The sequence below is a fragment of the Montipora capricornis genome, chromosome 12 (genome assembly GCF_036669925.1).
Source record: "Montipora capricornis isolate CH-2021 chromosome 12, ASM3666992v2, whole genome shotgun sequence".
Classification (NCBI taxonomy): domain Eukaryota; kingdom Metazoa; phylum Cnidaria; class Anthozoa; order Scleractinia; family Acroporidae; genus Montipora; species Montipora capricornis.
In genome coordinates this window covers 5,515,019-5,531,085 of record NC_090894.1, presented here as the reverse complement: position 1 = coordinate 5,531,085, position 16,067 = coordinate 5,515,019, and the positions used below count along the sequence as shown (strand labels likewise).

Sequence of the window (16,067 nt, the reverse complement as noted above, 5' to 3'; positions counted from 1 at the left end):
GAGCAGAACTTGCTGCTTACAAACAGCAAAAACAAAATGTTGATAGCATATGAAAGGAAGACACTAGACAAGAACGTCCAAACTTTGGTTCTTTGAATGGTAACTTTGTAAGCTGCATTCAAGTACATTTTGCCGTGGCAGATGTGGACCACTGTAAATCGGGTTCCCACGGTGCAAATAATCATACTCTAGAGTCAAAATTTGTAATTTCTGACGAGAGTGTAAAATAAAACATGAATGCTCAAGTTACAAGTAATTTTATCGACCATTTCCTATACGTCTGTATTTTTTGCCCGGGCAACCCAAAATTTGTCCAGGCAAGTACTTCATAAGACGTACTTGCCTGGCTGACAACTTCAATAAAAAATGAATATGGATCCCTGTTATATTATTAAATCAACTGGGATCAATACATGTATGCAACCATTTGACATCAGTCACTTTGATGTCAATGATTGTATACTGCTAATACACAGACTATCTACTTGTATATTGTCAATTATACATAGTAGTTAATAATACATGGTACATTTTTTTTAGGTGAACCTGAAGACTACGTTTTTTGTGACCACTGTAATAAGCGTGTTGCCAAGAAGACATTTTATGAGCATCGGAATCTGGGATTAAATGATACTACAAAATGTGATTCCTTGCAACTTGCTGTTGAAACTGAATATACCTCAGGATCAATTTCACCTGAAGAACTGACTAAAGAACCACTACACAATGAAGTGGATTGTGTTGATAGCTACAGTGATCAGGAGGAATCATCTCATCTTTTTGATGATGAAGATCAGATTTTCTTCAGTGACTGTGATGAGCCAGAAGCTGAAACATTTTGTACTAGTGGTTGTGATAATACTAAGGTAACTATGAACTGTAAAAATTTATGTTATGCTGGTGTTGTCCAAATCAAATGAAATCTTCTATTTTTACACAAAACACCTAGGAGCACCTGTATACTCATTAAGGACTTGTTTAGCTTTTATTGATTAAAAATAAGCCTATACTTTATTTTCATAGGACTCCAATCAAGAAGATGGTGATGGTGATGGTGATGGTGATGGTGACAATGATGGACCTGAGAGTTTTGAATACTGTGAAGATGACCAATTTTGTGACTCATTTCCACAGAGTGACAAACGAGTTTCATCAGAATCAAGAGTCCTTATTTTATTTCTTTTCCTTTGGCAAACTCTCTATAAAGTTTCAGACAATGGGATCCTAATGCTTCTAAAATTCCTGCGTCTTTTCCTGGCATTGATTGGAAAGGTAACTAAGGTTGATATCCTCGTTCAATTTGCCCAAAGTTTACCACAGACACTTTACTTGGCCAAGTCTTTTATTGGAATTGGAGGAGATGACTTTGAAAAATATGTTGCATGTCCAAAGTGCTGCACCTTGTATAAAGCAGACGAGTGTGTTATCAGAAGAAGGAATGGACGGCATGTTTCCAAGAAATGTGATCATGTTCGATTTCCAAACCATCCTCAGAGAAACAGGAGGAAACCGTGTGGTGCTTTCTTAATGAAGCAAATGCGTTCAAAGAATGGTTCCTTATTTTTACATCCAAAGAATCTGTATTGTTATAAGAGATTAACTGATTCTCTAAGGTCACTGATAACAAGACCTGGTTTTATTGAAAGCTGTGAATCTTGGAGAAATAAAAGGCCAACAGGGGATGCCATGGCAGATGTCTTTGATGGAAAAGTCTGGAAGGAGTTCTTGGATTCTGATGGAGAAAAATTTTTCTCTATAGCAGCAAATCTTGGTGTCATGCTGAATGTTGACTGGTTCCAGCCGTACAAACACACAAATCACAGTTGTTGTGTTATTTATTTAGTGCTGATGAATCTTCCGAGAGAGGAGAGGTTTAAGCCAGAGAATGTTATACTCGTGGGAATTATCCCGGGTCCCAAAGAGCCAAAGGGTGACATCAATTCATTCCTGAAACCACTTGTTGATGAACTTATAGACTTTTGTCTACCAGGAGGCATGTTGAAGCTTCGAGTTACACTCCTGGCTTTGTGTTGTGACGTGCCAGCTACAAGGAAATGTGGGGGATTTGCTGGCCATTCAGCAGCAAAAGGTACTTGTAATATTACAGTTCTAATTGGACATTAATTTTTAAGAATGGGTGTCATTGAATTTGTTTTGTAAGTTATCTAATTGTGACTTTTTGGTAGTACCTTTTTTGTGAGACTTGAATTATCTATGTGACAGTAGAGAATATGTTCCCAACTTACATGTACATGTATTAAGATCTCTCACACCCTTTTTTCTTTAGTGTTAATTCAGCTGAATTCAAGAGTATTTTGGAATAATAATACATGTAGTTTATAAAATAACAATTAAGTTCTACAGGAATAATATTCCTTGCAGAAAACATTTCCTCACACAAAAACTGTCAATGCAATGAATTTTGTTCATAAACAACTTACACTTTACATATAGGCTCATGGTGAACTGAGCAAGTATGAAGTTGCAAGGTTCGTCAATTAAGGAAAGAGGGTACATCCAAATAATCAAGGTTTTGTGTTGTTGTTGTTGTTTGTTTTTGTTTCTCAGGTTGTAACAAGTGCTTCAAGACATTTCCACGAACCACTTTCGGATCAAAACCAGATTTTTCTGGTTTTGATACAAGATCATGGGAGAAGAGAACGAATGAGGTTCACCGGGCACATGCAGAGGCTGTTAGATATGCCAGGTGCCAAACAGAAATAAGCACTCATGTGCGCAAAACTGGCGCAAAATACTCTGTTCTTCTACAGTTGCCGTACTATGATGCTGTACGTTTTGTCATTATTGATCCTATGCACAACCTTTTCCTTGGATTAGCAAAAACTACCCTAAAGGTTTGGAAAGAAAAGGAATTGCTCACTGATAAACACTTGGACTTGCTGCAAAGAAGAGTTGATGCTATTGTTCCACCACCAGAAATTGGAAGGATTCCTTCTAAGATTGCTTCAGGATTTAGTGGATTTACAGCAGACCAGTGGAAGAACTGGGTTATTTACTATTCATTGTTTGCATTAAAGGGCCTATTGCCCCAAGAGCATTATGATGCTTGGGTGTGTTTTGTAACTGCCTGTCGCCAAATTTGTCGTCGGTCCTTAACAGTGGAACAGTGTTTGGCAGCAGAGGCAAAGATAATTGAATTTTGTAAGCATTTTGAGAAACTGTATGGACCAGAGTTTTGTACTCCAAACATGCACTTAACTTGTCATCTTGTGGACTGCATCAGAGACTATGGACCAGTTTACTCTTTTTGGTGTTTCTCCTTCGAAAGATATAATGGAATACTGGGGTCATATCACAAGAACAACCATAACATTGGTAAGTTGGTATCTAGTATGGTTTAGAGGGATTTCAGTTAGCTGGTGCCTTGCTTGAATTTATTTTTCATTTATAAGAAAATCTTTGGAAATATATTGAAACTGATATGTCTGGGCTGCTAGGTGAGATCTTCTTAGGGTTCTATAATTGTCTTTCTTAGACAGGTACCCAACTGCACACAAGTAAAGCATTTTCTGTAGTTAAACAACTCCTTTTTTCTGTGTCCATCAGTATTTACCTGCAGATTATGAAATGATTTCTTGACCAACCAAAACTTTAAAAATATATATTTGTATGAACAATAGAAGTGGTTTTTAGGCATGAATGCCAGTCATGATGGAAGGCATTATCATTAAATAAAAGCCTAAAAATTAAAAGGATCAATATGTATGTGTGTGTGTATGTATGTATACTTGATTTCAGCTGATGTAGAATCAGAGTGCTCAATAGAAGAACAAGAGCGAGTATACCAGAAATTGTTTTATCAACTGAAGATTTGATTAGGCATTTTATTACACCAACTATAATTATTTATTTCATGCTACATGATGGTTTAGCACTTTTCAGATAAATTAGCTTAATGGTAGATTACAACAGTACACTGATTATAGCCGATAGCCTGAAGTAAAATTTTCCAGGATCTCTCCGGAAGTTAAAGTTACTATCTACATGTTTACTTTGCTAGGGATGCTTAAGCTGTTTTACGTTTATAATTATGTATAAAATAATAATTATTATTATTGTTGTGGCTCACTTCTACATGTTACATGTATATGCTTGGTTGAAATGTTATTTTCCTTTGTGTCAAACCTATCATACACAAATGTACATACATGTAACCATACACACACACACAAAAAAAACAACAACAATAACAACAAAGAAAACCTAAAATAATTGAACCAAGAGTAAAAGTGAACATTGAACAACATAAGAAAACAGAGCTGGTGCATTGTGTACTTCTCATCAGACACTTAGAGGGCATACACTGTAAGTTGTAATGATACCATGTTAGTTTTTGATGTTATTTCTGATACATGTAGGTATACAGCTGATGCGACGATTTCTTCGAGATAATGAGCTAAGGCTTATCACCTTCCCAGAAGAATTCAGCGACTTTGAGACTCTGCTTTTGGGTGATCAGAGAGGCACTGGGGGTGAAATGCTGAACAGTGGACCTCATGTTAATATAAGTGTATCAAGCCTTACGAGTGGGGATCAAGCTACAGAGGATCAAAGCAGGGCAGTTGTTCCCTTTCCCCCTGTTAAAAGAATTGCCTTAGATGAAGATGATACTTCAGAGATGAAGAAGATGTACCAGATTTTGTTTCCTGACTGTGAGATTGTTAGTGTTCAAAGGCTTTGTGACAGTTTTTCCAGAGTTCAAATCAGTGGCACTATATTCAGATGTTCCTGCAGTTATGGTGTTTTAGCCAAGTGGTTTAATGGGGAACATAGACCAGGAAGAGTACGTAGATTCCTATCTAATGATGTGATCTTAAAACAAGGCTTGAGTAAAAGAAGGAAGATCACATATGTCCTTGCTGAAGTTGATTGGTTCAAGAAACATCCAAAAAGGAACTGGTATCCTGATCCACTTGAAGTGTGGTGTACTGACTTTGAAGACTATTCTGAAATGTCTTTTATTCCAGTGATGAGAATTCACAGCCAGTGTTTAACAGTGGAGGGGAAGGTTAAGTTTGGCTATGGGAAGGAAAAAGTAATTGTTTCAATTCCATTAATTGGGCAATTTAGCCCCTAAACACATTATGTTGTCATTTTTGTTTTCTTGTAAAACTGCTCATGCATTGTATGTCATGAAGTTTCGAATAGCCCCAAATATCTTGTAGTTTTCTTTTATTTCAAGTTTGCCTTTTAAGCAAGCCTAAAAGTTGTAACTTAGGTTTGTTCATACTCGTTAATGAGCTTTTCCTAGATTCTGTTTAAGGTAAACAAAAGAAAACAACAAAAGTGGCTTAAATGACTCAACCAGTTTAAGTTAATGCCAAATGAAAACAACGTGAAATAAATTATCAGGTAACAATGAAAAAACTGTGCCAGTGACCCAGATCGCCTTAACTTCATATACATGTGCCATATACATGTAGTTAATTATAGAGTCAAAACCAGCTCTAGTGATTTGATTGCTTCATGTGACCCAGTGGGCTCTTAACCAACTCCAATGCCCCAAATGGAATCACACATTTGCTCCGAATTACCCAGCTACATCTAATGACCAAGTGAACTGACTGGAAGACGATCGAACAAACTAGCTGGCTTAAATGACGCCATTGCTTCCAATTTCCTATGCACCTGTATTTCAAATTGTTCAGATGACATTATAACTCCAGCTGACACAACTGGATGAAGTTAGGCCATCTGAATAACAAAGATGCAATGAGCTTTAATGACAATTACTCCGCAAAATGACCCAGGCATATATTTTAAATTAACCATATCTGATCCCACTCACCTCTAATCAATTTAGATTATGTTTCAGCAACTGGGGTGAAATCATACTTAGAAGGGCATTTATATTTCATCATGATTTAAGTTTCCTTTAAGTTATGTTATATCAATTTTATAATTTAAGCTTGTTTTAAGCAGCCTTAAATATAGATTAAATAACTTAAAAGATTTAACTAAGATTTAAGTCATCCTAAAACCTGTTAACCCTTTAACTCCCAATAGTGCTACTTATAGATTTTACTCTGTCTAACGCCAGACGATTTTACTCGTCAATGGGGAACCCCACGGGGCTGAAAGGGTTAACAACACCTGGATTCACTTAAAAACTATGTCCCCATTAACCATTTAACTACCAATAGTGCGACTTATAGATTTTACTCTGTCTACCGCCAGACGATTTTACTCGTCAATGGGGAACCCCACCGGGCTGAAAGGGTCAACAACAGCTGGATTCACTGAAAAACTATGTCCCCATTAACCCTTTAACTCCCAATACTGCCACTTATAGATTTTACTCTGTCTAACGCCAGACGATTTTACTCGTCAATGGGGAACCCCACCGGGCTGAAAGGGTTAACAACAGCTGGATTCACTGAAAAACTATGTCCCCATTAACCCTTTAACTCCCAATACTGCCACTTATAGATTTTACTCTGTCTAACGCCAGACGATTTTACTCGTCAATGGGGAACCCCACCGGGCTGAAAGGGTTAACAACAGCTGGATTCACTGAAAAACTATGTCCCCATTAACCCTTTAACTCCTAATACTGCCACTTATAGATTTTACTCTGTCTAACGCCAGACGATTTTACTCGTCAATGGGGAACCCCACCGGGCTGAAAGGGTTAACAACAGCTGGATTCACTGAAAAACTATGTCCCCATTAACCCTTTAACTCCCAATACTGCCACTTATAGATTTTACTCTGTCTAACGCCAGACGATTTTACTCGTCAATGGGGAACCCCACCGGGCTGAAAGGGTTAACAACAGCTGGATTCACTGAAAAACTATGTCCCCATTAACCCTTTAACTCCCAATACTGCCACTTATAGATTTTACTCTGTCTAACGCCAGACGATTTTACTCGTCAATGGGGAACCCCACCGGGCTGAAAGGGTTAACAACAGCTGGATTCACTGAAAAACTATGTCCCCATTAACCCTTTAACTCCCAATACTGCCACTTATAGATTTTACTCTGTCTAACGCCAGACGATTTTACTCGTCAATGGGGAACCCCACCGGGCTGAAAGGGTTAACAACAGCTGGATTCACTGAAAAACTATGTCCCCATTAACCCTTTAACTCCCAATACTGCCACTTATAGATTTTACTCTGTCTAACGCCAGACGATTTTACTCGTCAATGGGGAACCCCACCGGGCTGAAAGGGTTAACAACAGCTGGATTCACTGAAAAACTATGTCCCCATTAACCCTTTAACTCCCAATACTGCCACTTATAGATTTTACTCTGTCTAACGCCAGACGATTTTACTCGTCAATGGGGAACCCCACCGGGCTGAAAGGGTTAACAACAGCTGGATTCACTGAAAAACTATGTCCCCATTAACCCTTTAACTCCCAATACTGCCACTTATAGATTTTACTCTGTCTAACGCCAGACGATTTTACTCGTCAGTGGGGAACCCCACGGGGCTGAAAGGGTTAAATCAACTAGGAGATTCAGGCTTATTTTACGCTGCTTTAACCACAGCATAAACTTGCTCAAGGATAAACAAAAGTTAAGATGACTTTTTTTACGATTTGTCAATGAATTACGGTGCGCAAGCTCGTTTTTTGCGTTACTTAGTGTAAAAGTACGTAATTTTCATGCATAAAGGCAGTCTCTACGTTTTCGTTAAAACGCGAAAAGTTTCTCATATGCACTCTTTACGCTTCCGTTGATTTGCGTAAAGTTTTATTGACTATTTTGTTGAAACGCGTTAAAAGCAAAGTTAGCGCCCAACTTTATCTACTTGAGACAAGTGTGAATGAAACTCGTGACTCTATAATTCTTGCAGGCTTGCGCTATAATATTTCACGCAAAGACACTGAGTATATTTCGCAAAAGCTACACTCGGGCGCGCATTTGCGTTGCCCGTCGCTTCCATATATAACCACCCCCATAATAAAGGGAAGTTTCCAATGTTTTTCATCAGAACGGACGAATTGTTACCATCAATAACTGGCCAACGACATTTGTTGAAGTGTGCGTTTTGGGAAATCTACGAATGACACTTAACTAAAGATATTCAGTAGTATTCGAGCTGAATATCTCAGTACACTTCACGTGAGGTGTGCGCCTTGAATACCTCAGGATTCTAGGGAGTCACAAGCACGTATTCTAGGCCCGGACATCTCCGAATATTTTCATTTTCACGCAGTGAAATGAGTGTGGCTAGTAGCAAAATTGATGAGTTGTTTAAGATGAACTTTACTTAGTTTTAGGTCAGGATTCATGTTACCATCAATTATGGCATTGAGAGCTAAATCAATCGTCTCAGATAAAGGGATATCTGTAAAAGGCTAGTGACATCATAGGAAACTAGAAACTTGTCGCTGAAATCAAACTGTTGAATCTCTTGGACGAAAGAAAACTACAAAGAATCTACAAAGGTCTACAAAGAATCATTGTATTGATAGTTATATATATATATACTAATTATCTTGTAAAAATTTTAATGTTACACTCACTATGCCTGAAGATGATGTTTGAAACATCGAAACATGTTCCGAAAATTCAAAAGTGTGGTTGTATTTTTTATAATATTGTAACTAAACCATTTCAATGATTGAAAGTTCGAATGAGGCCTAACACTACTGTGAAGGTTTTGTACCCAACTTGCAATCATTACTCCACATGCTACTGAAGGACAACAACTAGCGATTACCTAAACCATTTTAATTCATAGTTCATTTAATTTGTTGAGTTCGTAGATTTTATCATACATTTCCAATAAATTTTTATATTTGTATTTCAGTATATCTTCGTCATTCCGTGGCCTACCTGTAACTTGTAGTACCAACCACGCTAATAAAGTGTTATAGAATGTTATCAGTTGACCTGCTCGGAACGTCTACCATCACAGAGGAAATCTTTCAAGTTTAATGTGCTCATAAACTGTTGAAAGTTGGAGATACCTTTTTATTTCGGAGTCAAGCTTACGTTTAATAAGAAATTCTATCTATGATTTTCCCTTCTCATTATTGCTCAAGCTTGAGTAAGAAAGTTTAAGTACCTATTCAAACACTTTCTTTTCACAAGCTTTACCAATGACAGCCAAATCAACTGCTGTAGGAAGCCTATTATTTGACAATGGGAGGGAAGAGTAGAGATTACTAGTAAAGAAACCTTTTATCATCAGGAAGAGTATTCAAGGGAAGTAGAAGAGTCAAGACTCTTTACAACGGGGAAAGCGGGGAAAAAGAAAGACCAACGCTAAGATAAAAGTCCTTGCCGGGAAAGGCGCAAACTCTATGCTGGACGGGTCCGAGGAGGGAGTACTTTAGATAGACAGACTCCATCTTGCGGTTGTTGCTGAAATTATATGGAAGATGGAGCACTTTCTTTAACTCCGAGGGGCCTATCCCTGAATGGACTTTACAGCACTCTCCGTTTAGATAATCATTAGCCTGCGTAGCAAGCGTTTCGGTCGGGGCTATGGATGAGTGCTTGTGTTTCCGCAAATTCTTCTATGGTGCCGATGAATTGTAGCGTTGTCATCTTCCGAAGCTCAGTTTATCGAGCGCCAGTATGCTTAACTTCCTCCTCTCTTTGAAGGTGTAAATTTCACCCACGCACTTAAGTGTTTCACCGACATTCCGCCGAGGCTGTATTATTCTCTGTGTCTTTTCGTAACTGTCGGTTTGAAGAACGAAACAACTGCCTCAAGTTGTCTTTCACGGCTTGTCTCACTTCTTTGATCTTTCAGCAGTAAAGAACGGGGTTTAGAGATGAATTAAAATAAAGCAAAGTCACCGTGCTTTCCACTGCGAGATAAAAAGCTACCGACTGTCTTATTCGAATCACATTCTCTCGATATTTGAATGGCCACACCAACAAAAACGGCAAATAACACGAAACTAATGCCAACTGTACGGATATTCCACTGTACACTGTTTGTCTGTACCGTTTCATCACACTCGGTGGAAATATTTGATTCGCTTGTTCCTGGGTGTTGTCTCGAACTTGATTTTGATAACGGCGCAGGGTGAGGAAAATCTTCGAGTAACAGCAAATGGATGTCACAAGGCACAATGACGTTGAAGAAATCACCAAAACAAGCCATACATCGTTGTTCCAATGCGAAGTGGCTGCCGTGAAGATTGAGAAAGCCCAAAACGCGATCACAGCTCCATATATTCGTTTGAGAGTTACAACTTGTCTGTACCTGAGTCTTAACAACAGAGCAAGAAGTCTGTCCACACTGACGGCGGTTGTTGTTAACATTGATACTCCACACAGAATGGTGCTTGCAGTCCGACTCGCTGCATGAGTGTAGCGACACATTTGGTGCGATTTATACAACAAAGTCAGGAAGAAAGCAATTTGAAATGGTTGTGAAACGATACCAACACAGAGATCCGTTACCGCCAGGTTTCGAAGCAAAACTTTGGAAGGCGGATGTAACGAAGTTTCTCTCTGAAGGGCAATGACGATTAGAGTATTTCCCATCGTTGCAGTCAGGGCAAAAATAATGTTGACCACTGAAAGACATATTAGCGGGATGTGTATGCTTTCAGATAATTCTGCCGAGCAGAAAATGCCCTGTAATTTTTGGCTGTGTCCTGTAAAATTTGTTGTCGACATTTTGAATCTCCGGACAGTGTGGTTTCCTTCTTTTACAAAACATATTCATGTCCCAGTCATTTGATACGTCGCATATTTATGAATTTATTTATTGATGTGATGCTTGGTGATTTCTTTAAAACAATAAATAATTTATCTTTTACCCACTTTGGACCTTAAGTTATTCCCTAGAAATAGATTTGTCATAGATTTCCGATGAAACTTTGCACACTGTTGTAACATAACATGTTGAGGAGATGATAAAAATGTAATAAAAACGGGGGGGAGGGGGAAGGGTTCACCGAGCTCGTGTCCATGGTGCGGCTTTCACGAATACGGCTATATAGGGGCCGCCACGGTTGCTCGAATCCTTGTTAGCGCTAACCGTTGGTCAAAAGGTATCAAGACCTATAGGTTTGACTAGAACTTCTTGCAGAATAAGACATCACGTCTCGAGTATCACATTCGACGCACGTATAGAAAGTGTAAAAATAAAATAACAATTTTTACACTTTCTATACGTGCGTCGAATGTGATACTCGAGACGTGATGTCTTATTCTGCAAGTAGTTCTAGTTATTCAAACGCATTCCTAGCCTCGGCAATTACTATTTCTTTAAGACCTATAGGTTTGCGTGGTATTTAATGCTGGTTAGCGTCAGCCATGTTTTGAGCAACCCGGACCTGTTCGCCAGAAGTTGTCAATAGAATATTTGCCATTTAAGGACCTCTGCAGATGAGGCAAGTTGTTATGGACAACTTTTAATTTGTCGATAACCATGACAAGAAGATATCGAATGCAAAACTACTTTAGCTGTCGATGACAAATGCAGCCTTTTTGTTATCGACAAGTCCCTTTCACCCGCCTGATTTAGTAAGAAAAATGTAAGAAACTTGCTTTCTGTAAACGGGGGCCGTAGATGTGGGGGTACCACCGTTTAATTAAAGTCGCTTTTTGCGTGTCATATGGCGGCCGTTACAATTTCGCTTTTACAATTCGTTTTTGTTTAACTCAAGGATTACCGTGAAATCACATGCATTTTTGCGTCTCTTGTATTCGATTGTTCCAATCATTATCATAACAAATCTTTCTTGTTTCAAACGAGAAGCGTCATGCGATTCTGAAATCGTGGACCCCTGCCGATGTTTTGCTATTCTACAGCAAAACATCAGCAGGAGACCGCACTTTTTGTTGAGGTAAATTGTCATCAACTTTTACCTCCGTCACAGAGAGAAGTGGAAAAAGTCAGATTCTTGGAATTCTCTTATGTCATCGAAACCTAGACATTGTCACGTTTGGTGAAGAAACACTTAGCGCTGACTAAACCCCTGAACAATCCATGGCCATGCGGAGCTTAAGCCGACTCAGGAATTCTCGGCTGGACGTCTCCTGACGGTGTAGATATCCATCAACAAAGGCTAAAAACATAACACAAAAGGTGTTTCGTATTCAGAAAAGTGTTAAAGCATTCAGGATCGATCAGATTGTACAGTGAACCTACGTTAAGCAGAAAAAAGTAGTTAATTTTTTATTGAATGACCATATTTAGGGCGAGATGAATTTTGTGGGGAACACAAATCTATTTCAGTTCGTTTGCGCGCATCGACAGTGGCGGTTAGTGTTGGGACACGGAACCATTTTTTGTTCTACAGGATTTATGGATTAACTCTCTCACCCGTCGTCCCTCGCCGACCAGCACTACTTCGACGCTCCTCGCCGCTGGTGAGCGAGAAGACCTCTGGCATCCAGGGTAAAATGTTAGCCAATTTGTCGAAGGAAAGTTTTTTCAGCTCTTTCGATGAGAGATTTGTCGCCTTCAAGTCGGTAATTTTTTGCGGGAAAATGGTGATCACCTTCCGAAATTCGGCGGGTCTAATCTGCAGATCGCAGGTCGCAGGTCACAGGTTGCAGTCATTGTTTCACCCATACAGAAAGTAACCTAAACATTCTTAAAAGCTAACCTTAGGCCTAAAAACTTTTGTTTAGGCCTAATTAGGCCTAAGGTTAGCTTTTAAGAATGTTTAGGATACTTTCTGCATTGGTGAAAATGAATGACCTGCAACCTGTGACCTGCGACCTGCGACCTGCAGATTAGACTCGCCGTCCGAAATTCTAGTAAAAACGTGGACGAAGCTTACGGAATAACTTTGGTTGGCCTCTGTGGGGGGATTAATTGAGCAGTCGTCGTCTGAATGTCATGGATTTCTGTATTCAGATGTTTCCAAACGAGTTATGGAGGCAGTAAACAATGTTGACGTCGGGGAATTCGGTGCTGGAAGCCTTCCCGGTATACAGGCTCACGCTCAAACGTTGAGGTATAATAATTGCTGTTAGGTTCAATTTCATGATATCAGGATATCATGATAGCAGGAAATTCTGTGATTAATATTGTATGTGCCTGCCTGTGATATGCTGGGAAATCAATTAGCCCGGAATGAAATTTTACAGAGCTACAATTAGGCATTCTAAATTTCCCAGTTCCTCATGCAGTTATCGAGTTCCATAAGCATAAAACTTAAAAATGGATTGCTTTAAAATCAGAAACGAACCAATTCACCGTTGCTTTTGAGAAAAGTGTATGCCAGGCAAAACAAGTTGCATCTCGGTAGCCTGAAAGTTAAGAAATAATTTGTCTGTTTTTAAATTAACAAATACATCAATACATCACTAACGTTTCATGTTCAACCGGAGAATTAGGGAAGCAGATGTTCGAAGGTGTAATAGCTGTTGAGTTTTATTCCTCATTTATCGAGTTCCATAAGTGTAAAACGTAAAAATGGATTGCTTTAGAATCAGAAAAGAACCAATTCACCGTTGCTGTTGAGAAAAGTGTATGCCAGGCAAAACAAGTTGCATCTCGGTAGCCTGAAAGTTAAGAAATAATTTGCCTGTTTTTAAATTAACAAATACATCAATACATCACTAACGTTTCATGTTTAACCGGAGAATTAGGGAAGCAGATGTTCGAAGGTGTAATAGCTGTTGAGTTTTATTCCTCATTTATCGAGTTCCATAAGTATAAAACTTGAAAATGGATTGCTTTAAAATCAGAAAAGAACCAATTCACCGTTGCTGTTGAGAAAAGTGTATGCCAGGCAAAACAAGTTGCATCTCGGTAGCCTGAAAGTTAAGTGACAAAATAATTTGCCTGTGTTTAAATTAACAAATACACCAATACATCACTAACGTTTCATGTTCAACCGGAGAATTAGGGAAGCAGATGTTCGAAGGTATAGTAGCTGTTGGGTTTTATTCCTCATTTATCGAGTTCCATAAGCATAAAACTTAAAAATTGTTTGCTTTGGAATCAGAAAAAAACCAATTCACCGTTGGTGTTGAGAAAAGTGTATGCCAGGCAAAACAAGTTGCATCTCGGTAGCCTGAAAGTTAACTGACAAAATAATTTGCCTGTGTTTAAATTAACAAATACACCAATACATCACTAACGTTTCATGTTCAACCGGAGAATTAGGGAAGCAGATCTTCGAAGGTATAATAGCTGTTGAGTTTTATTCCTCATTTATCGAGTTCCATAAGCATAAAACTTAAAAATTGTTTGCTTTAAAATCAGAAAAGAACCAATGCACCGTTGCTGTTGAGAAAAGTGTATGCCAGGCAAAACAAGTTGCATCTCGGTAGCCTGACAGTTAAGAAATAATTTGCCTCTTTTTAAATTAACAAATACACCAATACATCACTAACGTTTCATGTTCAACCGGAGAATTAGGGAAGCAGATGTTCGAAGGTGTAATAGCTGTTGAGTTTTATTCCTCATTTATCGAGTTCCATAAGTGTAAAACGTAAAAATGGATTGCTTTAAAATCAGGAAAGAACCAATTAACCGTTGCTGTTGAGAAAAGTGTATGCCAGGCAAAACAAGTTGCATCTCGGTAGCCTGAAAGTTAAGATATAATTTGCCTGTGTTTAAATTAATTTGAAATAAAGAGAATAAAGAAATAATTTTCCATTTTTTAATTGCATGATGCTGGCCGTTGTAAACCGTGTTTTAGAAAATATTTCAGATTGATTTATTGTGCCTCTGGACTATTTTGACACGTCACTCAAAATTAATTTAAAGTAATTTGAGATGTTTGTCGTCCTTAAAAACTTTATGACGAAGTCGGCCCAACAAATGTGTCGAGATTAACAACTCTCTCTCCCTTTGTCTCTTTCTCTGCCTTTTTAGTGTGAGTCTTGTTACAACTCCCACTGAGATTTTGGTAATTTTTTTTTTACCTTAACAGCGGGGACCCACATTCCTGACCCAAGTTAAGCTCCTCATGATTTGATCGAAGAAATGCGTAAAGGCTTTATCTTCAATTTCGCTAGATTGTGATAATAGCTAACGCAAACAGCCAGAAAAACTCACAGTTCTTTGTGAAGTTGGTTTTCAACATAAAACGATAAGATACAAAAAACACAAATGCAGAAACTGCGACAATTGAACTACTTACAACATTTTAGAAAATTTGCAAACAGCGGATATTCAACTGGAATGATATTAATCAGAAACATGAAAGAAAAACCCAAACGGCCCGCGTAATGCTACACGACACCGCTCGCAATAAATTAAAACTGCTGAGGAGACGCGTGGAAGAATGAAACTCACACAAGTTATACGTCTGCACACTCAACAGCAAACTCGACAAATCGTATAAAATCACCTTCCAAATTGGCCCATACACTAAATTTCCGGTACATTCAAATACATAAGAGAGCTAAAATTGACGAATTTGTCTTAAATAGTTCACAAGGCAAAGCTACGTAAGTGTTATCACTTTTTTGTAAAAGTGACTGCTATGAGGTTCCGACTCTAAGCCTACGCACCAAAGTTCAACCCAAAAACAGACACGGAGCGAGAAGCAAGAAATTGCTTCGAGGATATGTTGTTAATTACGAGGGCCCTCGAAAACCACTTTGAGTCAAGGCATCCTGGACATGAGGCACCTAAAATTATTCAGTTCTCTCTTGGGGGTAAACAAGCTCCTCAAGTGCATCTTCGACTTCTAAAAGACCGTGCAAGGCACGAAAGATACATGGTATGGTTAACAGAATTGGTGGAATGCAATAACTCTGCACACAATCCCTGTGTTCCTGGTAAGTATTTTTATTAACGAACGAAATGATATAAGAAATGAACCACATATAGAACAACTGCGAGGATCGTAGCTTCACTTCATCTTAGCTTCATGGCTTCACTTTCCCTTACAAAACAGAACACTATTTTAAAACTATTTTTATGCTATTTTTGAGGTATATTTAAAATATATTTGGAACCTATTTGGGAACTATTTTGGTTGTTTATCGCAAAATATGATTTAAATACTATTTAAAGTCTAGTTTTGATGCAGTTTTGAACTGTTTTTAATGGTTTTTTAACCTAATTAAAACACATTTGAAAACTATTTTGAAAATACATGAAAAACTTATCCATCTCTGCAAATAAGGCTCCAAATAGGTTTCAACTAT

General features: G+C 38.3%; 1 protein-coding gene across 1 annotated transcript; it reads left to right on the top strand.

The window, feature by feature from the left end:
• Positions 1-233: 233 nt before the first annotated feature.
• LOC138025349 (uncharacterized) lies at positions 234-5,098 on the top strand. The gene is made up of 6 exons (XM_068872573.1): positions 234-252; positions 541-866; positions 1,024-2,010; positions 2,455-2,461; positions 2,569-3,336; positions 4,380-5,098. Exons 1-6 carry the CDS (start codon positions 234-236, stop codon positions 5,096-5,098), a joined length of 2,826 nt encoding a protein of 941 aa, XP_068728674.1.
• The last annotated feature ends 10,969 nt before the right edge of the window (positions 5,099-16,067 follow it).

What these genes read in the sequence shown, in the direction of transcription:
- LOC138025349 (XM_068872573.1), top strand. An exon ending in GTGGTTGTGATAATACTAAG is followed by an intron (nt 867 to 1,023) that starts GTAACTATGAAC and finishes TTATTTTCATAG; the next exon opens with GACTCCAATCAAGAAGATGG. An exon ending in CAAGAACAACCATAACATTG is followed by an intron (nt 3,337 to 4,379) that starts GTAAGTTGGTAT and finishes TGATACATGTAG; the next exon opens with GTATACAGCTGATGCGACGA.